General features: G+C 39.5%; 1 protein-coding gene across 7 annotated transcripts in view; it reads left to right on the forward strand.

Annotated features, from left to right (window-relative positions):
- Window positions 1-2,286: 2,286 nt before the first annotated feature.
- UBP14 (ubiquitin-specific protease 14) overlaps window positions 2,287-23,866 on the forward strand; it is a 141,293-nt gene continuing 119,713 nt past the window's right edge. For 4 of the 7 annotated variants that reach the window (XM_089428637.1, XM_089428635.1, XM_089428639.1 and 1 more), the window contains exons 1-6: window positions 2,288-2,717; window positions 3,596-3,718; window positions 3,833-4,004; window positions 4,778-4,890; window positions 5,304-5,640; window positions 14,883-14,977. In XM_089428637.1, coding sequence (XP_089284763.1) covers window positions 3,605-3,718; window positions 3,833-4,004; window positions 4,778-4,890; window positions 5,304-5,640; window positions 14,883-14,977 — 831 coding nt within the window. In that variant the 5' untranslated portion in view covers window positions 2,288-2,717; window positions 3,596-3,604. Of the gene's footprint in view, window positions 2,718-2,855; window positions 2,895-3,595; window positions 3,719-3,832; window positions 4,005-4,777; window positions 4,891-5,303; window positions 5,641-14,882; window positions 14,978-23,866 lie in introns of all 7 variants that reach the window. The other 3 variants (XM_089428636.1, XM_089428641.1, XM_089428640.1) reach the window with 3 other exon arrangements.

The following is a 23,866-nucleotide window of genomic DNA, read 5'->3' on the forward strand; positions in this document are numbered from 1 at the left end:
TCAAAATAAAGGCCCAACATTGTTAGCAGCTAGATCCTTGAGTTTTATGTTTTTTGATATTACTACTTGAATGTTGAGAAAAAATGTTCCGAAAAATGCTTGTGATTTTACTTGATGCAAGGATTTGTGCATAACATCAAAGCTCTTAGTTTGAGGTGAACTTCTCAAATATGAGGAACATAACCCAAGATAGTCATAAAAAAAGAAATGATATCACACTATTACTTATTATACACAACCACTTCATAAATTTACTTCACATTGATGATGTTGAATTTGTTGCCAAAAATCTAATAGACATTAAGACATGCCATCCACTTTCATTGGAATGTTGACACTAATACATCATAAGTTGCATGCACATTTCCATTCCCATCACCAAATAACATCAACATCATAAACATAGATTAATGTTTTATTCCATGGGTTGCCATAATTTTGATTGCATAAGGGAATTTGATAGTATTGGACTAGTTCATCATCAAGCATGATTCATTGCAACTCATTCAATAAAACCCAATGCTCAATAACTTAGCAAATATAAGTAAATAACTCAATATGCACTATCAAGAGAGCCTAAATATTATATTGGAAAACCTGAAAGGGAAAAAAGCATTCTCCAACAAAATACTCCATTCATAAGTGATGCTCTTCAATATGTGCAAATGAGACTAAGGCTTCTAATATGTGTGTGTATGTGTTTAATTAGTTATCATTAAACTCTCAATCTTGAGATGGTATGCCCACTTAATGAAGCACCAATGTGGTCCAAAGCCCCGATAAGGTGGGTTTCATATTTTAACATTCATCAAGGTAAAATGCTCAGAGCCCCTATTGCTTACCAATTCCATGTAAGCCAATAAGTTAGTTGGCTTGTTGAGTGGTAATGACATGTGGGCATGTCAGTATGTGTGACACTTTAGAATTTTTGTGCAAGGGTCAAGGCTTGCTTGGACAATGCCTTTAGCTCCCAACTAGATGCACCTTTGCTTGTCTATGTAAGAAGGAGATTAATGACCACCTTGGAATTCCCACAAGGTTGCTTACATAAGACATGGAGGTATTAATTACAAGAATCCAAGCCATTAAAAAGGACATCAAGGGCATTTGTTGTCCATATTCAATGGTATCAGGAGCCTTCACTAAAAGTCCTTTATCCTTAGGGAGTTTGTAAGAGTGAACACTCAAAGACCCCATTGCTAACCAACTACCATATTAATCAATAAATTAATTAATTTGACACATAAGTATACACAACACTTTATATCTATGATGCAAAGATCAAAACATGATTTAACAATCTACAATTTCAAACTAATCCACATTTGTCTATTTCCCTATTAAGAAGATTAATGGCCATCTTGAAGTCACTTTCAATTTTTAATTATCAAGTACCCAAATCACTTGTAAAACGAAACTCCTCATAAATACTCCATTTTATTATTAATCTCCCCACCAATCTCTCCATTTTATTATTATTAATCTTTATACTTATATAATGTAAACCTGCCCCCAACCAAGTACATTGGTCATCTTAACTTGCATTACCCACTTGCCAATAAAAACCCCTACCACAAGTTTACCCACTTACCAATTAAAACCCCTACCACAAATAAGATTCCATCACGAAGCTTTTAATTTCTATCATAAAGCAATGTATATGAGTGAGACTTATAACCTATTGGCAACCAGAAATTGACCAAAATTAGACACACATGTATCATACATTTACCATTCACTCTCAATAATAACAATAACTTATTACTTTAATTAAATTAATAATAATTATTAATCTTTATAATTAGATAATATAAACCTGCCCCAACCAAATATATTGGTCATCTTAACTTGCATTACCGAGTTGCTAATAAAAACCCCGACCACAAGTTTAGCCACTTGCCCATTAAAACCCCTTACCACAAGTAAGATTCCATCATAAAACTTTTAATTTTTATCATAAAGCAATATATACGAGTAAGACTTCTGACCTTGGCCATTGACAACAAGAAATTGACCAAAATTAAACACACATGTATCATGCCTTTACCATTTCCTCTGGATAATAACAATAGCTTATTACTTTAATTTTAATTAACTTTTTTAATGAGCAAAAAGACTACGTTCTTAACTTGAGAACACTTTATAACCGATTGAAAAAAGAGCCTCATGATTTATTTGCATCGTGCAATTAGCTTACTAGAACATACGTATACCAAAATGTAAATATTTTTACATGGTCCATAAATAATGGTATCATTGCATAATTCAAACTATAAAGATGAAAAATCTATCTACCCTTCATATATTTGCTTGGAAGGAGGGCAAGGAATCCGACTACTATTCCTTACTGTATTCCATCGTCTTCCCTTTTTAAACCCACCTGTTGCCCGCTGCTTTTACCTGCACTCCCATATCTGGTTGCCCACCCTATGAATTCTTTCGGTTTCAAAGCTCGAGTCTCTTAGTATTGGCTGCCCATGACCAGAAATTGGCTGCGGTAAAACAAGGAACTGGGCAGGCATTAAATTCCCATCTTCATGCTCATGCTATTATTTTTCAGGTCCGTTTCCTGACTCCCAACTTTGGCCTTCTTGAGAAATCACAGAGCTACCCAATCTCTTTTAATTGCCGCCCTGCCCTTTCTACCCACCTGGTCGAGGATTTTCAAGAGAGGAAAAGGAAGGTCCAGTTCGCCTGCCACAGTTTTCTTCTTGAAGGTACTGATCTTGATCTTGTCTCATCTTTGAAGGATCTTGTTGAAACGAATAACACGCCAATTCTAAGGATATTTAGATTAAGTTCGATGGAGTACATGGAACTGAATTAATACTAAACACCCATGGTAACAATGCAAGGTGGTAGGTGGCTTCGGGAGTTTACCACAATTTGTCCAGGTTAGATTCTCTGACCATTTCTTTCTGAGCTCTACTTGAGAATCTTCAAGCAACATTCCCCAGGAGCTGTGATTCCGCTTCTGCCAAACATTGGGTGGTTTCTGTAAAATGACGTGGGTACTTTGCTGAATGTCCTGGTGTAGCATTTTGGTTAAGAACCCTTAGCCACATGTAGTTGGTATTGAGTTCGATCCCATGTGGTGCCTTGCGTCGCTACAAATTTACATACAACCACATACAACACCATGTGTTAATTTATACCAATGATGCAGGTATCCCGACGAGGTCTGGTATATTGGTTAAAGACCTATTTCCACATATAGTTGGTCTGGGGTAAAAAAAATACTTTATACCAATGATGCAGGTACCCGGACCAGGTCTGGTATTTTGTTTAAAGACCCATTTTCACATCTAGTAGGTGTTATAAAAATGAACAATATAAAAAGAACATTGTAAGCTTGACTGCTTGCAATTTCAGTGTGTAACGGTTCAAATATTGAACAACACGATATTATTTAAAGAAGTTATACTATACCTTATAGCATTGAACTAAGAGTTTTTAAAAATTTCCCACTAAGCTGAATTTGGCGATTTTTTTCTTCACAATTTCACCTAATACTTCATATGCAATGTTCAATAGGTTGCAGATTCTATCACTGGAGGTAATGTAGTGACATCGCCATGTTCTGTTTTGCTTTTAGGTGAAGAAAATGTCAGGACGACCTGCAATGGAGTTGTTGCGCTCCCATTTATCGAGAGTCAGGATTCCAGAGCCGTCTAATCGTATATACAAGGAGGAGTGCTGCGTATCTTTTGATACTCCGGTTTGTCACCTGCTTCCACTAAATTTTGGATTATGGGATTGGGTTGCTGTTTCTTATCGTCTGTCTATTTAGGATTTTGGTGAAATTAATTTTCTGCTGTTTTCTGAGGAGCAGAAGTCAGAGGGAGGACTTTTCATCGACTTAAATTCATTTTTAGCATTTGGAAAGGACTGCGTGTTTTGGAACTACAAGAAAAGTGGAAATCCAGTTTACTTGCACATCAAGTCAACTAAAAAGCCTGTCAGTGAAGATAGGCCTTTCAAGAAGCCAACGCTTCTAGCAATAGGTATGGTTCATTAAAGGTCATTCACTTTTTCCTTTTAGGGATCAGATGCACCTGGCACTCTGATAACATGGCATGCTATTGACATATTCTTGTTATTAATGGACATTAATATAATTTTATTTCATTTTGAGAGTTGCTTAGATAAGCTTGCCGTAGAAAACTTGGGACATATCCCTGTTTCAGATAGTTTGGAGCCCCTTCTTAAGCAGGATTGTGCTGCAGTCTTGGGAATCACATAAATGCTATTAAATTGCGGTTGTTTTTTGCCATTTTCTCTATCTAGCAAAGTAAAAAATTGCTCTAAATGAACTCTTGAGAAATTTCGCTTGGCGAAGATAAAACTTTAAAGATACTTTGTACTTTTGCTTCAAACAATGAATGGCCCTTTATGCTGTATCTGTTACTTTATTGCGTGTATATGCCAATTAGCGGTAGACTTGTTTATGTTGTTTATGTGTTTTCTTTGTACACTATGCCTTGCATGCTTTACTATTGCCTTTCCCAGGTAATTGAAGATGCAGCGTGTCATTGTTTTATTCAGATTATGTTCGAATCATCTCAGTGAAAAAATGTGATAAAGAAATATTCGTCCAACAATTAAAGCATTTGCTGGTTCTCGTGGTTCTAGTCAATGTTCATAAATATTATGCAATTAACGTGCAACCTGTCCAGGTTATCTGACTAGTGGTAGCTTTGCCTCCATGCCTCTTTTCAAAATAAATTATGATTTACAGATGGTTTGTCTCTTGCATCTGATTAATGCATCTTTGCAGGTATTGATGGGGGCTTTGAAAACCGAGAGCAGGAGTATGAAGATTCATATAAGATTGTCATATTGCCTGATAACGTTACACTTCCATTCCCTTCGGTAGAACTGCCAGAAAAGGTAACCAGTCTAGAGGCTGTTTTGCACAGACCATAGTCTCTGATTAGATGAGCCTAGTATCTAGTCAAATATAATAATTTATGGCAACTACCTCTACAGTTTTTAAAGGCACATAGGCAGGGCTGTTAAGAAGTAAGAAAAAGGCACAGAATTTAGTGGATATAGTTTTAGTTAGCTTACATATCTTAACAAATTTATGCAGGAAATGATATTTCACTCACGGGAAGCTAAATTAAATTTAACAAGCTGTGGGAAATGGCCCTAACTTGACTTTTAAGTGTCTAATAATGGGAATTGTAGTTTGAATTTTGTAGTGGAGAACGAAAGCTTTAAATGCTTGTAATTTAGTGGAAACTTAGATGACTTCCTACTATTGTTTTTTTTCATGCGTTTGTATGCTTTAAACATGTCAGGTCAGATTATCAGTTGATGGTGTTTTGTCAGCTGTGGGCGCTGAGCGCAAAGAACAGGTTGCAGCTTGGGTAGATGATAAGAAGCAAGTTAGTGCATATGCAATGAACTTGCAACAGATTGATAATGGTGTCACAGTTCCTCCGTCTGGATGGAAGTGTGCAAAGTGTGACAAGGTCGAAAATTTGTGGCTCAATCTTACAGATGGCATGATTCTTTGTGGGAGAAAGAATTGGGATGGAACTGGAGGCAATGATCATGCTGTTGAGCATTACAAAGAAACGAAGTACCCTTTAGCAGTAAAGCTTGGTACCATCACGGCAGATTTAGAAACTGCGGGTAATGAATGTTTACATTTTCAGCTAAATATTTCTCTTTTTCCAGTGACTGATAGCTTGTTAGAGTTTGGATTTTGCTTTTCCTGTTACTTGTTGCTTCCACATGCCTATTTAAGCATGCAAAGGCAGTATTATATTTTTGGGACAAATGGGTATTACTTGGTAATTGGTTATCATTATGTTGTTGGGTTTTCTTGTGAGGAGCAATATGAATCTTAAGGTAGTGTTTTCTGATATGACCATGATATGCTACAATTCATCGAAGCCTTTTGTCATTTGTTAATTTTAGGTATGTTCTATGCTAAGAGCAATTTACTTCAATTTTTCATTTTAGCTCAATGACAATATTCAGATTTGCAATCACATCAGCATGATAGTAAAGTGTAGATAGAACATAAACATAAACATCAAAAGACAAGCCAAGACAAGAGGACACAAGATGTGGCACCAGCCAGGGACAAACCCCAATGTGGGAAACCTTTGATCAATTCTTCTTATATTCTTCAATAGTTCAGCACAGAGAGAGATAGATAGTACAAATACATTTGAAGTCAACACTTTGACTTGCCAAAATAGGAGATCAGACATCAGAGATCTTCACCATGAAGATGACACAATGCAGCAGATGATAAGCCTAGAGCAGCTCAACCAATTACCCAGAATACTGAAGCTTTCCTTCTATAAAGCTCTTCCTCCTTTGCTGCTTCACTGATCATGTCAAGGCTGCTGATCTGGCACCTTTCATATGCAGTAAGGACTGATGCATTTCATAGCAAACCTGGACACTAGATAGAGCACAAACACTGTGAGCTGCAGCTCTCTAAACGAACCCCACAGTCCACCTATTGACTGCAGCTTGCCTGCACACATTTGCTCCAATGATACCCTGCCCTGTAGGGTCTGAACGCAGCACTTAAAGAGGCCTCCAACTGCTGGCTATGGCCTGTGGCCTAGCCCAGCAGTTGACTGTAACCTTGTTCCTTCACACAGTGACCAAATCAGCCTTTATGCAGCAGCCCCATAGCTCCTCCTTATTGGATACTTTTGCCCAGAATATCATACCCAAACAATACTGAAATGGCCATGCTGTCACCTACAGCAATGTGGCATTATCCCAGCGGCTAGGTGACTGTGTAAGGCCTCCTTCTAGACAGCAACCAGCTGTTAGAACTCTAGCTGTGAAACAGCGTGTAAGGGCCTCCTTTATCTATGGCTTTCCTCCTTCATTTGCTGCTGATTAGGGTCTCTCCAACTGTGGCCAAGGTGACCTCCTTTAGGACTGTGACTAGGGCAGCGCTAGCTCCTCTTTTCTCTGCAGCAAGGGCACAGCTTGACCCTCCATTCTCTGCGGCCAGATTACTCCTAGTTGGACTGCAGATGAGGGCTTTTTATCACAGCGGCTAAGTCTCCAATAAAACAACATATAGACAGCCTCTTCTTGCTGTGTGGAAGAGCCTCCTTGACTGCGGCAAGGTGTCTTCTTCCTCTGCAGCTATATGACTCCTTCAGGACAGCGTTTAGGTCACTCCTCCATGACTGCATTAAGTGCCTCCTCTTGCTGCATACAAACCTTCAATGACTGCGGCCTAGGACAGCGTATTAGGGCATCATTTAGCTGTGGTTAGATCTCCTTCATGGCTGTGATTAGGGCTTTTCCTTACCTGCGTTTAGGGTCCCTTCTAGACCTTTGTTTAGGGTACTTTAGGACAGCAACTTAGGGTCTCTGCTTGCTGTGTTAGAGAAGCCTATTTTAGGACAGCGTAGGAGCCTCTCTTTGCTGTGATAAGACTCCTCCATGACTGCGGCTAGGGCATGCTTCATTGACTGCGTATAGCCTTCTCTTTGACTGTGTCTAGGGCTAAGGCATCTCCTCTAGGGCAGCATATAGACTTTCTCTTTTTAGGCCTCTCATGCCACTAAAACCCAAACGAGTGGAGAGAGGGATCACAAGAGATGAGTGACCAAATCACTTGGAGACCTCTCCTATTTATGGTGAAACGTTGAGGATAAGTGGGGGTAATTTGGTCGCTGGCCGACCTTGACAAATTGTCCCATAACACAAATAAATTCATATCTCCATGAATACATGTCGGAATCGGATGATCTTTAGATCAGTCCTACACCTCTTCGACGAGAGGAATCCAAGAAAAATATCAGCTGCCATAAATAAGTAGACCCACATGGAGTTTGGCCCTAGTTTCCAATTTTAACATTATTAAAGCAGCTTGGCTTTGATTCATCCACCCTTTTATTGAACTTTGAGAAACTTTATATTTCAGTTAAGATGGTGGCAGCATTTTGCTCAGTTAAATTTTGGGATAAAGCTGTTGTAAATTCAATTTTAGATGTGTTGTAGAACCAAAAATAACATCAAAGCACATGAGATAAATAAATGTTGAAGACGAGTACTTTCACAGTGCATACCACTTTTTGTATAAAAAATTGCATGCTTTGTTGTATGAAATATTTACATACTTATAACTAGCATATATATGACATGAACAAATGATTTGAAATATTGTATATGTGGAATAACTTATGCGTTAGTAAAGTTCATGAGCATTTTGAAGTCTCAAGAAGTTGTCCATTCCTGTGTGCTTGCATGTTTTTACATTTGACTTCATTCTCTACTTGCTCTTCTTCTCTCATTGTCAACTGCAATTTCCTCACTTTATTCTTCAGGGTTTGAAACTCCATTGCATCAGTCAAAATCAATCAATTTTCCCTTCCATTTCTTGGCTTGGCAATGCATTCCTTAGAAAATATGCATGAACTTTGTGGATGTTCCAAAAGGAGAATTTCAGACAGGCTTTGTATTCTTCCTCCTGACTCTTTTGAGGAAGTTTTACATATAAATGACCTAGAAGATCTGAACTGTTATTGAGAAAAAAGGTAATGTTCATTATTCAAAATGAAAAACATGAAGTTTTTTTGGTATGTGGAGGGCTTCTTTGATCCACATTGTAGTATACCTAGGGGGGATAATATGGGGTACAAAGGGATAAGTATATGCTTGTTTATACAATAATCCTTGACATCCCTTTGTATGCCTGTTCATACAATAATCCTTGACATCCCTCAATGTGGAGTCTCTAGCCTCTATATAGGCCTCATACATACAATACCATGGGTCATTACCATGGTTCCCTCAATACCATCTATCTAATACCATGGGCTTATTACATTATTGCTAACTACTTGTGGTCCCTTACATGATACGGGTTAACCACCTTATTTATTACTATGGCTCATTCCATTATTACATTATTCCCTTGGGTACCTCCCTTTGTACCCCATATTATCCCCCCTAGGTATACTACATTCCACCCTCCTTAACATGTTTTGTCCCCGAAACAAGGGAAGAACACAAATAATAAGATCTACTCAAAAGAGTAGTCCACTGGTACCATGCACGTGCATCTAGCCATCCAAGAGAAAGGTGAACTCTCAATCTAGCTGGTGCCTCGCTCGTTTGAGATGGATGTTGACTCTGGTGGCTCTTCTGTGTTGATGTGTGGTAGGTGGATCGTCGCTTCTCTCTATCTATCATGTGGGGGTTGTTGTCCTTGTGGCTAATTGGTTGCCATCTTGTTGGTTATCTTTTTGTAGGGTGATGTGGGTGATAATATGTTGATGTTTTAACCCACGGTGTCTTTTTCTTTAATTCACCCCTCACTGGAGCCTCACTGTTATCTGGTGCATATTGTGGTGCTTGCTGTGGTGTGAATCTTCCAATATTACTTCAACCACTGAGCCCTCATCTGATGTATCAGCACCTGTAACCTTTTCTGCTTCAGCCTCTATTTGTGTTTGGTTGTCGATCATCAAAGGTTCATCATCTGATGTGTAAATTTCATTAGAGCTTTGTGTTACTGCTTCCTTAGTCTCCGTTTGTGGCTTAATGGAAATATCCTGCAACGTAATTTTCTTCCTTTTATACCAGAGCTTTAGGAATTTCTTCTGCACATTAATATTGATAGTACCCACGAATTCCATCCAAGGATATCCCAAAACAACATCCATGTTATCCATATCTGAAGTATAAAAATCACCATGCAACACATACTTATCCATTTTGAATTTCTGATGAACCTTCTTACACATGGAATGCCAAATTATGATTGGTCTAATCTTGAACATTGTTTGTTTCATGATTGGCAAAGAGAGAGTAGTTTGCTTGTGCTTTCGTGAGGGCATTGTCTTTCTCAATGAAAGACTGTCTTTCTGAATGAAATACTGCTCATCCCCTTCAACAACCATCCTAGCATCAAGCTTAACCTATTGTTGAAATTATTTTTTTGGGCCCCATTTTCATTTTGGCACCTTGCTTGTTAATCTTTTCCTCGAGAGGTTTGGGATTGAATCCATCTAATTGGAGAAGCTTCCAACAATTTTGCTTCAACATGAAAATTTATAGAACTTGCTAATCACTGATGTAACAAACTCTCCTCATTCTCATGTAGAAATTATGGTGTAGATTTGCAACTGCTTGCATTAATCTGATGAATAGAGATGTATTACAATTGCTTTGCTCAATTGAGCACAACTTGTAAGTGGATAACCTATCTCTCTGCTCACTGAGAAGCTTTGATTGAGACTTTGTGAATTTCTGCCTCTGCTTGAGCCCCTATTTCCTTGCATAATTCCTTGAGAAATTAGGCCCATATTATTTAGGAATTTCTCCAAAATGGATTGCGTAATTCCCAAGGTTGATCATTTGACTGCATGCAATAGCTGAACCCTCAAGACTAGTCTACTACTGATGTTACACTGCCTTGGAATCTCCACCACAGTTGGGGAACTTGAATTCTCTGCATGCACTAGCTATTTTGGGCTGATTGATCAGTTAATTGGATGATCATTGAGTTTGATTGAATCCCACTGCAGAACTGACCTTTCATCTCTCGGTGACTTTTCATATTTTCTATTATTTATTTACATTAGTTACATTATTCACCCAATCCTTATGATTAGGTGTCAACATTCCCCCCTTAATCTGAAAGGATGTTGGTGTGTCCAAGCATCGTTCTGAATCTTTCAAGCTTTTCTCTTCCAAGCGCTTTGGTGAAGATCTCTGCAATTTGCTCATTAGTGGAACAATGGCGGAGATGGATTGTTTTGGCCTCAACATGATGTCGAATCAGATGATATTTAGTATTGATGTGCTTCATTCGATCATGGAACTTTGGGTTCTTGGCCAACTTTATTGCCAAGGTATTGTCAATCATGAGTGGAGTTGATTGCACTTGTTTTACTTGCAAATCTTCAAGAATTTTCCTGAGCCACACAATTTCTTTTGTTGCCTCAGCTGCTGCCACATATTCTGCCTCTGTTGTGGAATATGCTGGAACTGATTGTTTGCGTGATCTCCAGGAGACAGCTCCTGATCCAAGACTCATAGCATAACCTGAAGTAGATACCCCAGTTTCTTTGTCTCCATCGAAGTCTGAATCAGAATATCCAATCAAGTTGAAGTCGTCCACTTGTGTATACTTGATTCCAAAGTCTTGAGTTCCCTTCAAGTACCTTAGAACTCTTTTTGCAGCAGACCAATGTCCTTCACAAGGCTTTTGCATAAACTTGGAGAGGATTCCAACAGCAAACGAAATGTCTGGTTTGGTAGTAGTTAGGTAGTTGAGACTTCCTACAAGCTGTCTATACTTTGTTGCATCCTCAAATTCCGTTCCTTCAATGGATGTGAGCTTTAAGTTTTGTTCCATTGGAGTAGTAAGAGGATTGCGTTCTGTCATGCCAAACCTATTCAACAGATCTCCAATGTACTTCTTTTGAGAAAGGAATATGGACTTCAGATATTGAGTTACTTCAATGTCAAGATAGTAATGAACATAGCCCAAATTAGTCATTTCAAAACCTTTCCTCAATTCCTTCTTTATGGATGCAATGTAGCTTTCATTGTTCCCTGTCATCAAAAGGTCATCTACATATACCACAAGATATACAACTGTTTTGCCAACTTTCTTGACAAATAAAGTTGCATTATCAAGATCATAATGTTTGAAATTGAGTTTTAGAAGATGCTTAGTTAGTTTTTCATACCAGGCTTGCAGTGCTTGTTTGAGGCCATACAAGGATTTCACAAGTTTGCATACTTTATGTTCATGTCCTTTCACAACAAATCCTTCAGGTTGGGACATAAAAACATTCTCTTTTAGATCTCCATTCAAGAAAGTAGTTTTTACATCCATTTGATGGACTTTCCAACCGTTCTGAGCTGCTAGGGCAAAGAGTGTCCGGATGGTAGCCCATTTTGCTGTGGGGGCAAAAGTCTCCTCATAATCGACCCCTTCCTTTTGTGCAAAACCTTTTGCCACAAGCCTGGCTTTGTGCTTGTCAAGTGAGCCATCAACTTTATACTTGTTTTTGTAGACCCACTTGCAGCCAATTGGTTTGGTTCCTAATGGAGAATCAACCAGCTTCCAAGTGCCATTCTTTATCAGGGCATCATACTCCTTTTGTATTGCTTCTTTCCATTCATCATGAGAAGCAGCTTCTTTGAAGGAAGTTGGTTCGAAATCTGTAGACAAATTCAATTCACAATCATAAGAAACATCCATATCAACAGGTGAATCAGAGTCATCTACATCACCTCCTTTTTGCCGGTTTGAATTTCAAGTTCCCGTCTTTCCAACTTCATCACGATGAACACTTTCAAGTGTCTTTGTCAGCCACTTTGGAGGACCTTTCTCAGATGGTCCAGGCTGCTCCGTTGATTGAGTTGGGACTGAGTCAAGATTGAGTCTCCCAATTCTATCAATCACATCACTTAAAGTATCATCCATTTGATTTTCATGCGGGGGAGAGAGTGCTTCAGAAGAAGATTCCACAGGTTGATCTAGTACAGGAATCCCCCCTTCAAGATATGGAATCTGATTATCAAATTCTTGAAATGATTTTGCATTTGCGAATCTATCCAAGCGATCAAGTTGCCGCTCAACAACATTGTTAGTTTTGGATGCTTCAAGAAAGATTACATCTCTAGATACAACAAGCTTTTTATTGACTTCATCATAGAGACGACATGCTTTGGAGGGTTTTGAATATCCTAGGAAGATACACTTACGACTTCTTGCACCAAGTTTGTTTCTATGTACCTTTGGTATCAAGGCATAACAGGTGGAATCAAAGACCCTGAGATGCTTTACCGAAGGAATGTGCCCATACCACATTTCATAGGGAGTCTTGTTTCTGATAGCATTAGATGGACATCTATTCTTTATATATATAGCACATAGAACTGCATCAGCCCAAAACATCAATTTTACATTTTTGAAGAACATCATGGAGTGCACCATATTTAAAATTGTCCTATTCATTCTTTCAGCTACACCATTCTATTGGGGATTATAAGGCACAGTTGTTTGATGTTTGATCCCTTGTTGGCGAAGATAGTTTTCAAATTAATTTGAAGTATATTATTTTCCATTATCAGTGCGAATAGAGCCAATATGAGATTGTGCATCATTTTCGATCCATGTATGAAAGTTCTTGAATGTTTGAAAAACATCAGATTTGTTCTTCAACAAATAAACCCAACACATTTTGGTGTAGTCATTAATAAATGTCATCATATATTTATTTCCATTTGCAGAACGAACAGGCATTGGACCACATAAATTTGAATGAATGAGTTCAAGTTTTCTATGTGCTCTTGAATGTGAATCATGAAAAGACTGTTTGCTATGCTTTCCTAGAATGCAAGTATCACATTGCTTAAGTTTCCTAGGAATTGTAGGCAAACCAGTAACACCATTTTTCTTCAACAAGTGGAGGTTGTCATAGTTCAAATGTCCAAATCTAGCATGCCATAATAAACTTGATGGAAGTGTACTTTCTTCATAATGAGAGCTGTATGAGAAATGTTGTGCACGAGTAGAGGTACGCTACAGCTTGAGAAGCCTTTCTTCTTCTATCCTCCTCATGACAAGTGAGTGGTTAGATGCTTTTCTCACCACAAGCTTGCCGTCAAACATATGAATGGAGTGACCTTGCTGGCGGATGTGGACCAAGGACAACAAGTTTCTCTTCAGCTGTGGGAGATATAGAACATGATGCAGAAGAAAGTTTGGAAGACCAGGCAATTTAAGCCTGATTGTGCCAAGCCTTGGTGGCTTGATTTTTGATTGGTCTACAAAGTATATTGCTCCATCAACATTGTTAGTAAATTCTTCAAAAAATCTTTTCTATGAGTCATGTGGCAAGTTGCTCCTGAAGCAAGCAACCAATCATTTTTCCAAGAAGCAAGTGAAGCATTAAATAAGTCTTCATTTACTTCAATATTACATTGTGCCACAACATAATGAGCGGATTCAGGTGCTTTACCTTTGTCTGTGTCATTAGTTTTACCTTTGGGTTGGTTTCTTTGCTGTTCAATTTTGTCCCAAGGTAACTTGCATGTGGAGGCATCATGTGATCCATTTCTTTTGCAGCGTATGCAGTGCAAATCTGACTTTTCTCCTTGAGAGTGTCTGCCCCCCTGCCTCTGAAATATCTTCCTCTTCCTCTTCAATACTAGGGACTTGGATACTAGGGATACATTTTACTGTTTGGATACTAGGGACTTGTAAGATTCATCTTACCACACTTTAAGATAAATTTCTCCCAAAATTTTCCTGGGCTGTTAGAATTTTTTTTTTTATGGTTTTAATTTATTTCCCTCAAATAGCTTTTGGATCCATTATGGGATGACAGGTTGTAGCATATTTGAGAGAAAGCTTATAAGGATCTGTCACATATCTAATTTGGATATGATTATTTGGTAGATCCTTGACATATCTATGTCAATTCACATCCAATACATATCTAAAAGGATTTACCATTGGGGAAGGGTAGATGTGTTAGCATAGTCAATTGATTGTATAGGAATCAATTAGGCGACTATGAAATATTTATGAACTTGCTACCTTAATGACAGTTGTATTGATTCTATGACGGAGCACAAAGTATTTGTCATGTATTCATTCATTAATCCTATATGCATGTTATACTATATGTGCATTTTTCTGAGGTCGTTTTTATGTTTGTGCCAAGATTGTCATTCCCCAAAACAAAATGATATGGTGGGGAAAGTTTAAAATAAATTGACTACTGATTTTCTGAACACCTATTTAAAAAAATGTATGTTATTCGGGTATCTTACTTAGAACTGTTAATTGATGATAAAAAGAGGTGTCCACCCCCTTTCATATTTTTAATACCTTCATTTTATTGTGGTTAACTTTTTAGATGTCTATTCTTATGCTGAGGATGAAACCGTTGAAGATCCCCTGTTAGCTCAACATTTATCATTTTTTGGTATTGACTTCTCATCTTTGAAAAAGGTTAGTTGCTATCCTCATTTATTCTATTTTAATGATGAATATTTTGATTAATAATAGGTAATTTTGTGTTCAGCTAATGGTTTGATTTCACACTTAATTCAACAAGTTTATTTGGCAGGCCCACATCATTGTTTGAAAATTGTTACTTATGATGTTTGAAGTTTTTATGTCTATTTTCAGTTTCCGAAACTAAAATATTTTATGGTTATTTATGGCTATGATCCCATTGGTTGGAAATGAATTTAGCTTCACTATTTGTATGCATGCCCAATCCCCTATGGAATAGGTTAGCGTAATGTTCATTTTGTGGTTGCCTATCACAATCTCCACTTGCTTTGCTTGAAATTTTGTTTGTCACCTCATCAAAATTGAACTATATCATATCAATGAAGTTGTATAAAGTAAGACCCTTTATATGATGGTCACACATGGACTTCCTTACAATAGTGAGATATTTTGATTAGTTGGAATGAAGATTGATTCCATTGTGTCTGTCTAAGGGAAAAGAACATAAGTAGTTCACTCCATTCTAATAGAAATTAAAATCTGCAATGATTTTGATTGATTATGTATTTTCTGGTCCTTCCTAACCTTATTCCTCCTTTATTTGGTAATAAAAGAATTTTTAATGTTTTGCAATGTTATCTTTTCATGTAACATTTGAGTTTATGGGATGGTTGGCAACATCATGTATTATGTGAAGTGTTTAGCTCACATCAAAAGTTATATAGCATCCAAATTGAAGATCTTCAAGGTTTAGAAGACAACAGAGGGTACAATACGAACAACATTGAACATTGTGAGTTGCATGTCGTTCGAGAGAAGTTTTTGATTTTTTTTGAAAAAATCCGTATAGTGCGTACAACGGTATGGAAATCCGTACAGTCGTATCTGTACAATACATATTTTCAGCTTCAAGTGGGCACAAAAATCGAGGCAAAGTGGGCACGATTTTCAAGGAGTTTTGGGTTGAAGAGATGAGTTGTATTTTGCTGTTTTGTTTTGTCTGCAAATGTATTTTTCCTGAACTTGAAAGATAAATAAATTTGCAAAGCTCTCTAGCAGGTTTTCCCCGAAAAAGATTGAAGGGGTTTTGCCTGGGTCTAAGTTGACCAAAAATCTGTGTATTATTATGTGTGTCGCTAGTCTGATTATGTCCATATTTATTTTCAGCATGTGTTGACAGTCCCATGTGTTTTAATCTGAAAATTTCATTTCCAGAATTCTATATGTTGAATGTATGTTTATGGGCAAGGGCATTTAACTGAATGGGAGTGATAAGGTGAAATTAAAACCGGGATGGGATTGTTGGAAACTTTTTTTAGTCATCAAATTTCAACTTGGTATTAGAGGTACAAGCTGAAAATTGTAGTTTGAACAACAAACAATAGTTTGGGACAACAAACAACGGTTTGGACAACAAACTGAATTTTTCGACAACAAACTGATATTTTGGGACAACGAGGTGAAATTTCACATAGACTGAACTTTTGGGACAACAAGATGTGCTAGAAAGTTCATTTCTCCATTTTCTTGGTTTTGTAAATTTTGGACAACAATTATAGCCATGTTCTTAAGGATAGAGGATAGACTGGATGGGATATTCAACTATGCCGTTTGGAAGGACAAAATTCAGACAATGTTTGAAGAGGCAACAGTTTGGGACATAGTGCGACAAGTGGTTGTACCTCCTACTGTCGCAGATGAACTTGTTGAATACACAAAATAATGCAAAGGCAAAAAGGATTTTGATGGATAGTCTGAAGGATCATGTGGTTCCTCAGGTGAGAGGAAACACATATGCATATCAGATGTGGACAACTGTAACCACTCTCTATCAGAGTACTAATGAGAGCAGGAAGATTTTACTCAAAGAACAATTGAAGAACATCAGGATGACAAAGGATGAAAGTGTAGTTCATTATCTTGGTAGGGTCAAACAAATACGTGATGAGTTGACTGCTATTGTTGAAACAGTTGCACCCACAGAGTTAGACAAGATAGTTGTAGCAGGACTTCCTAAGTCTTGGGAGGTCTTTGGAGACACTGTTACCTCTAGGGAGAATCTTCCCAATTGGGACAGATTCTGGTATGATTGTGTGCAACATGATATACGGAAGACTGACAGTGGTGGGGTGAAGATAGTAGATGTAGCCTTGAAAACCAGGGGGAAGAACAAAGGGAAGGCCACGAAAGGGGCCTCATCAAATGGGGCTAAGGGAAAGGAGAAGAAGAAGAAGAAAGATATGGATATGTCCAAAGTCAAATGTTGGGAATGTCAGAAGATGGGACACTCTGCTGCTATGTGTCTTGACAGGAAGAACAAGGGGAAAAATGGTACTGCAACTTCAACAGAGGTGTAGAAGTTTGCTTCACAGTTTGACCAAGACTTTGCCTTTATTACTTCTACATCTAGTAGGAGTACATCATCTGATGTTTGGCACATAGACAATGGGGCTTCCCGCCATATGACAGGTGCACATGAGTTCTTTTTAGAGCTTGCAGAGAGGGCACTTGATATTGAGATTGTACTAGGAGATGATCGCACTGTGAGAGCTATTGGTGTGGGGACTTTGACCTTTGAGAGGGAGTCTTTGCCTCCTTTGAAGGTCATGGATGTTTTGTATGCTCCGAGGATGAAGAAGAACTTGATTTCCGTGTCTGCTATGGAGGAGAAGGGGTTTGACGTCACTTTCTCAGGAGGGCAGGTACTTATGCATCGCAAGGCAGCTTCCATCACTTTGGCCAAAGCGATTGGAGTCTGCTCTGGGAAACTATACAGGTTTAGTTTTTAGTTGGCAAGAGCATTGGTGAGTAGCACATCTGGTAGCACTCACACTAGTACCACCAACAGTAGAGACTTGTACGAGTTATGGCATCGGAGGATGGTGCATATGCATCATGGAGCTTTGAGAGTACCGAGGGAGATCACTACTGGAGTTCCTGATCCCAGTGTCGAGCATTATGAGGTTTGCAGAGGGTGTGCTTTGGGCAAGTACACCAAGTTACCATTCCCAGCAAGCGACAAAATATCTACAGGTATACTAGACTTGATTCATACTAATGTTAGTGGTCGTATGTCTCATGTGTCTTTGGGTGGTTATGAATATTATGTTATATTCATTGATGACTACTCTAGGAAGACTTGGATATATTTCCTGAAGATTAAGGGTGAGGTCTTCAGTCACTTTAAAGAGTTCAAAGATCTTGTGGAAAAGCAGACAGGTAGGAAGATTTAGGTCTTGAGGTCAGACAATGGTGGTGAGTACACCGATGGTGGGTTTTCTGACTTCTGTGCACAGGAGGGCATTAAGAGAGAGTTCACGGTTCCTTACAACCCCCAACAGAATGGGGTGTCTGAAAGGAAGAACAAAGCTATTGTTGGGGCTACTAGAGCGATGATTCATGATTAGGGATTGACTTTGTTTTTGTGGGTTGAGGCCTGCAATACTGTTGTTTATCTTCAGAATAGGAGTCCTCACAGAGTATTGGGGAATATGACTTCGGAGGAGGCTTTCACTGGAGAGAAGCCTCATGTGGGACATCTTCGTATCTTTGGATGTCTCACATATTCTTATATCCCCAAGGAGCAGAGGACGAAGCTAGAACCCATGGCAGAGAAGGGTATCTTTATGGGTTACAACGAGACTTCGAAGGCCTATCGGATCTTCATTCCTTCTAAACGGAGAGCAGTGATTAGGAGGGATGTGAAGTTCGAGGAGGAGAGGGCCTATTGGAGATCACGGGAGTATGATTAGAGAGAGTCACAGACTTCTCTTCAGCAGGGAGGTCACATATAGGGAGTAGGACCTCAGGGTTCTGGATCGACAGGTATAGGAGGTACTTCAGTGTTAGTGACATCTGGGGCACTAGGGGCGATATCACCGAGCACTTCTTTAGGGAGTCCACTAGTATAGAGTTCACATGGCACTTCAGCTGACAGGCACAGGTGCCAGTACAAGTTCTTCGAGTACAAGTGTTGGTACAGGCACACTAGTGTCAGTTGGCAGACTTTCAGGTTCATCAGATTGGGGTGCAGAGGATGAGGTTCCCTATGGGGAAGCTTCAGGGAAGAGGAGCCCCAAATGGCTTGAAGACATCTTGAAGGAAGCGAAGTCTGTTGGTCCTCCGAGGAGGGTGAACATGGAGAGTGTGCCACCTGAGCGATTTTGCAGTTATGTAGCCAAGGCTACCAGCATTGTTGACTTTGAGCCTACTAGCTATGAGGAGGTTGCCAGTCAGGAGGTATGGAGAGAGGCTATGGTGGAGGATTATGCCTCTATCATTAAGAACAATGTCTGGGAAGTGGCACCTAGGCCTGAGGGCAAGTCAGTTGTGACTTCCAGGTGGCTCTACAAGATCAAGCATCCTGTGGATGGCAGCTTTGAGAAGTTCAAGGCGAGGTTCGTGGCTAAAGGGTTCTCACAGATAGAGGGAGTTGACTATGATGAGACCTTCGCTCCCGTAGATCGGTACACTTCTATCTAGTCCCTTATTTCTATTGCTATAGAAATGGGTTGGTAGATCCATCAGATGGATGTGAAGACCACATTTCTGAACGGAGTTATAGAGGAGGAGGTGTATTACAAATCCTCCCTCACCAAGATTGCTTTCCCTCAAGCAATCCACATCTGCCCACTGTGGAGGCATCTGTATACTGATAATAGGATCCCATATGGACCACTGGGTCACATCATGCCTCCATGCTAACGAAACACATTTCTGACCCAACCTGCTAGCAATAGATCCACCTAGATCCCAATGCCATATGCCTTGGGACTATGATAACACCTTGTATTTCCATCATTATCTATGCATAAGGACTCATGCTATGCTATGCCACTAGCTAAGAATATCCACTTGAGAATCATCTCGTCAATAGGATACCAACTTAATTTCCCGCCATTCCATCCCATGGGAAAAATCGAATGCATGAACAACTGCACATGGAGTAAGCCCACCATGTTGATGTTGCTCCATGGTCAACTCATGCTGCTCCACCCAATCAACCAACATGATATGTCTCGAAAACTTTGCCCCTCTCTCCCTAGTGTATAGAGGTGGGTTGGTAGTGCTGCAAGCCTTATTTATGTACTCTTGAGAGGTCTGCTTTGGAACTCCCAAATGTACTCCTCTTGTTGTCGTGCTAGGGACTTTAGCTATGTTACTATGATTCGGATACGGATCTGGATCCGCTAGTTTTTTGAAAATCCAGGCTTTAGATACGGCAAGGATATGTCACGTACAAAAAAATAAAATATAATAATATTTTAAAATTTTTAAAAAACACTAGAGTTCAAAAATTAAATACTCCACGAAACCATCAAACACTTTTAGAACTGAAACCATTAGATATATTATAAATATGAAGACTGAAACAATGAAATGATGCATCCTCCCTCATAGAAAGTAACAAAAAGGGTCATAATATCATAAATGATAATAGTAAATACATTTACATATCCTCAAATGGATCTGCATTATCTTCTGCATATTGCAACTCTACATCATGAATAGATGATGGGGGTCATCAGTAGGCTGGACTAGTGGTGGAACAATATCTTCAAGTAGGTTGAGGTGAGTCATGGCATTTAATGTTAGGTTCAAGTCAGAGATCTCAGGCTCCACATCCCACATCCTGCTCAGACCTTTTTTATACTCTGGTTCAACATGAGATAGAAGACTGAGGTTGGAATGAACATACACAAGATCCTCAGCCTTTGCCGCTCCCATATTGTTTCGCTTCACTGAATGGATGAAGCCATATGTACTCCAATGCCTCTCAGCTGATGAGGAACTAGCAACCTATGATGACAACCTGGTGACTAGAGTAGAGAGATGAATGCTATCCCCACCATGGAAGCCCTATGAAGTAATAGGATCAAGATGCCCTCGATCATCCATAGCTACTGGATTTGAAAAGCTACCAGTAGATTGTACAAACCCTCCAAATTCTTGGCGGACTTCCATTGCAACTCCTATATCTCTATAAATTTTCCTCAAAGCTGTGTTGTATCCTTCTACCACATCAAAATCCTTGTTTGGCATTGTTCTACATAATAAATAATTAGAACAATAAATGCTTAATGGAGAGTAATGGAGAGTATATAATATTAATATATATTGGATCAAGGTCAAGATATATAATATGGAGAAAATATATACAATATGGAGAGAACAATAATTTAATAAACAACAAAGTTCAAACTTGTAAAGTTTTGTAGATGTTCTATGCTAAGAGCAATTTCACTTTTCTCACAGCAATCATACAAGTAGATAAGCAAAATGCAGATAGAACATATAAGCAGATCTTTACAGAAGACAAATCAGAAACAAGAAAAATGTATGTGTTTGTTTCGGCGGTCAACAGAATGCTTCAACCAGCAAAGTCTCCTTTGGTCAGCCAGCCCAGCATGTGTCACAACAACCCTCCAACCAGTAGATGAGTCAACCCAAGTCAGTCCTACAAAAGTCAACGCTGTCCTGAAAAGTCAACGCAGGGGCAGCAAGCTAAAAGTCAACACAGCAGCAAAACGATCAACCCTTTGACCTCGATTTTTGTGCCAGGTAGTATGGCCTTCAAAAATCGAACCTCCCACAAGTTTTCAGCTTGTTTGGACCAAGCGTTGACCAAAGTCAACGTTGGTCAAACTTCTGCGAAACCCTAGCAGCAGAAAAATCCTCTTCGTCCTTCCCACGTGTGGCTGAAATTCGTCCTCCAGGTAGCTCGTACTTTTTAGGATGAGAGAGGAAGATGTGAGTTGTGTTGTGATCAAATTCTCTCCAACTTTTCCTGTATATATATATATATATCCATCAATGAGGGTGTGTGACACATCTGTTGGGCATGTGAGCCTACATTACAAAACTGGCTGACCTTTGCACATATAATTTATTAAGAATAATAAATTCAAAATATAAGTTCTGCTCATCGGATTAAGACTATTTTCATATGGATTTTACACCTCTCAGAAAGAGGAATCCAACAAAAATATTAGCCTCTTAATCTGAGCATCAGAACATGGAGTTTGGACCTAGTTGTCCAAATTTAACACTCCCTCTCAACTAGGGAGAACTCCATCTATTAGTGCAATTAACATCGTGAGTCATCCCGCCGAAACTTGCTTTGCTGGCTTCTTTATTTCAGAACAGAAGTGGGTCAGTCACAAAGACATCATTCCCTGACTGACATAATCAGTCCAGAGGTCCCAGACCTCACAAATCTTGATCCCAGATCAAGTGGTTGGACCATGCCATCCTAGATTGAGAGTACGACAATCTCTGATGCGTCCATCAGTCTTTGCTAATAGTCTCTAGCTTTTCCACACCTCATTGGCCAAATGAGAGGTACTTCCCATGAGCCCTGAACTCAATGGGTAGGATGCATACCGGGCACAGATTAAATGAGTGGCGAACCAGCTCAATAATCACAAGAGTGGGGCAGAAGCATTATGAGTGCTTATAGCTCCGAGAAGCTATCCCCAAAGCCCCCCAGAGCTCCCAGAGCTCATCGTCCAACAGGACCCACATCATAGGGTCTTTCCACGACACCAAGACTCTCACGGAAGGTTAGGAACTTGACCTTCCCCAGGGGCTTAGTGAGAATATCCGCGACCTGCTCATCAGTTCCTATATGATCGAGCCTTACGGCGCCTCGCTGTACCATATCCCGGATAAAGTGGTACCTGATATCAATATGCTTGGATCGGTCGTGGAACACAGGATTCTCAGTCATACGAATCCCACTCTGATTATCACAGAGTATTACAGTGGTATCTAGCACATGTTGGAACAACTCACTAAAGAGCTTCCTCAACCAAACTGCTTCACAACAGGCCATACTAGCAGCAATGTATTCGGCCTCCGCGGTGCTCAAAGCCACCGACTTCTGCTTCCTGCTCATCCATGAGATCGAAGCAGAACCAAGATTGAAACAGCATCCAGATGTGCTCTTACGATCCACCACACTGCCAGCGCAATCGGCATCAGTATATCCCCGGAGTATCACACTCCCGACAGTGTATCTCAGCCCATGGTTTATCGTGCCCCGAAGATATCTCAAAAGATTCTTGGCATCAACCCAGTGAAAATGATGAGGCTCAACCATCTGTTGACTCAAAGTATTCACTGCAAAACATATGTCCGGACGGGTGTTCACTAAGAACATCAAAGCTCCTATGAGTTGACGATACTCAGTAGGATTGGCCAAGATAGGCCCTGCAGCGCTGCCACTCAACTTCTTAAAGTTGAGTTCCATTGGTGTCGACACGGACTTACAGTCCACCATCCCAAATCTTTCCAGAAGCTTCACAATATACTTTCCTTGAGAAAGGAAAATCTCTCCAGGTCTCTGCCAGACCTCCAGGCCTAGGAAATAGTGCATCAGTCCTAGGTCTTTCATCTCGAACTCAGCAGCAAGCTCCCTCTTACATTGATGAATGAGAGGGTCATCACCTGTCAGGAAGAGGTCGTCCACATACAGCACTAGAATGAGAGGCTTTCCTTCCTCAGCCTTAAAGTAAAGGTTTGGATCAGCATTGCTTCGAGTGAAGCCCAGCTTCATCAAGTAACTATCCATCCTCTCATACCAAGCTCTGGGTGCTTGCTTTAACCCATAGAGGGCTTTCTTCAACCTGCAGACATAAGTGTCTCGATCTTGAACTTCAAATCCCAGAGGTTGTTCTACATACACCTCTTCCTTTATTGCACCATGCAGAAAAGCGGTCTTGACATCCATCTGATGAAGACTCCATCCTTGCGTAGCAGCAAGGGCTATGATGGATCGGATGGTGGTATATCGAGCCACAGGTGCAAATATATCGTCATAGTCAATTCCTTCATTTTGAGAGAAGCCACGGGCAACAAATCTTGCCTTAAACTTTTCAGCAC

Source organism: Pinus tabuliformis, chromosome 4_2 (genome assembly GCF_031772625.1).
Source record: "Pinus tabuliformis cultivar Carrire ecotype Pingquan chromosome 4_2, CPIR1, whole genome shotgun sequence".
Taxonomy (NCBI): domain Eukaryota; kingdom Viridiplantae; phylum Streptophyta; class Pinopsida; order Pinales; family Pinaceae; genus Pinus; species Pinus tabuliformis.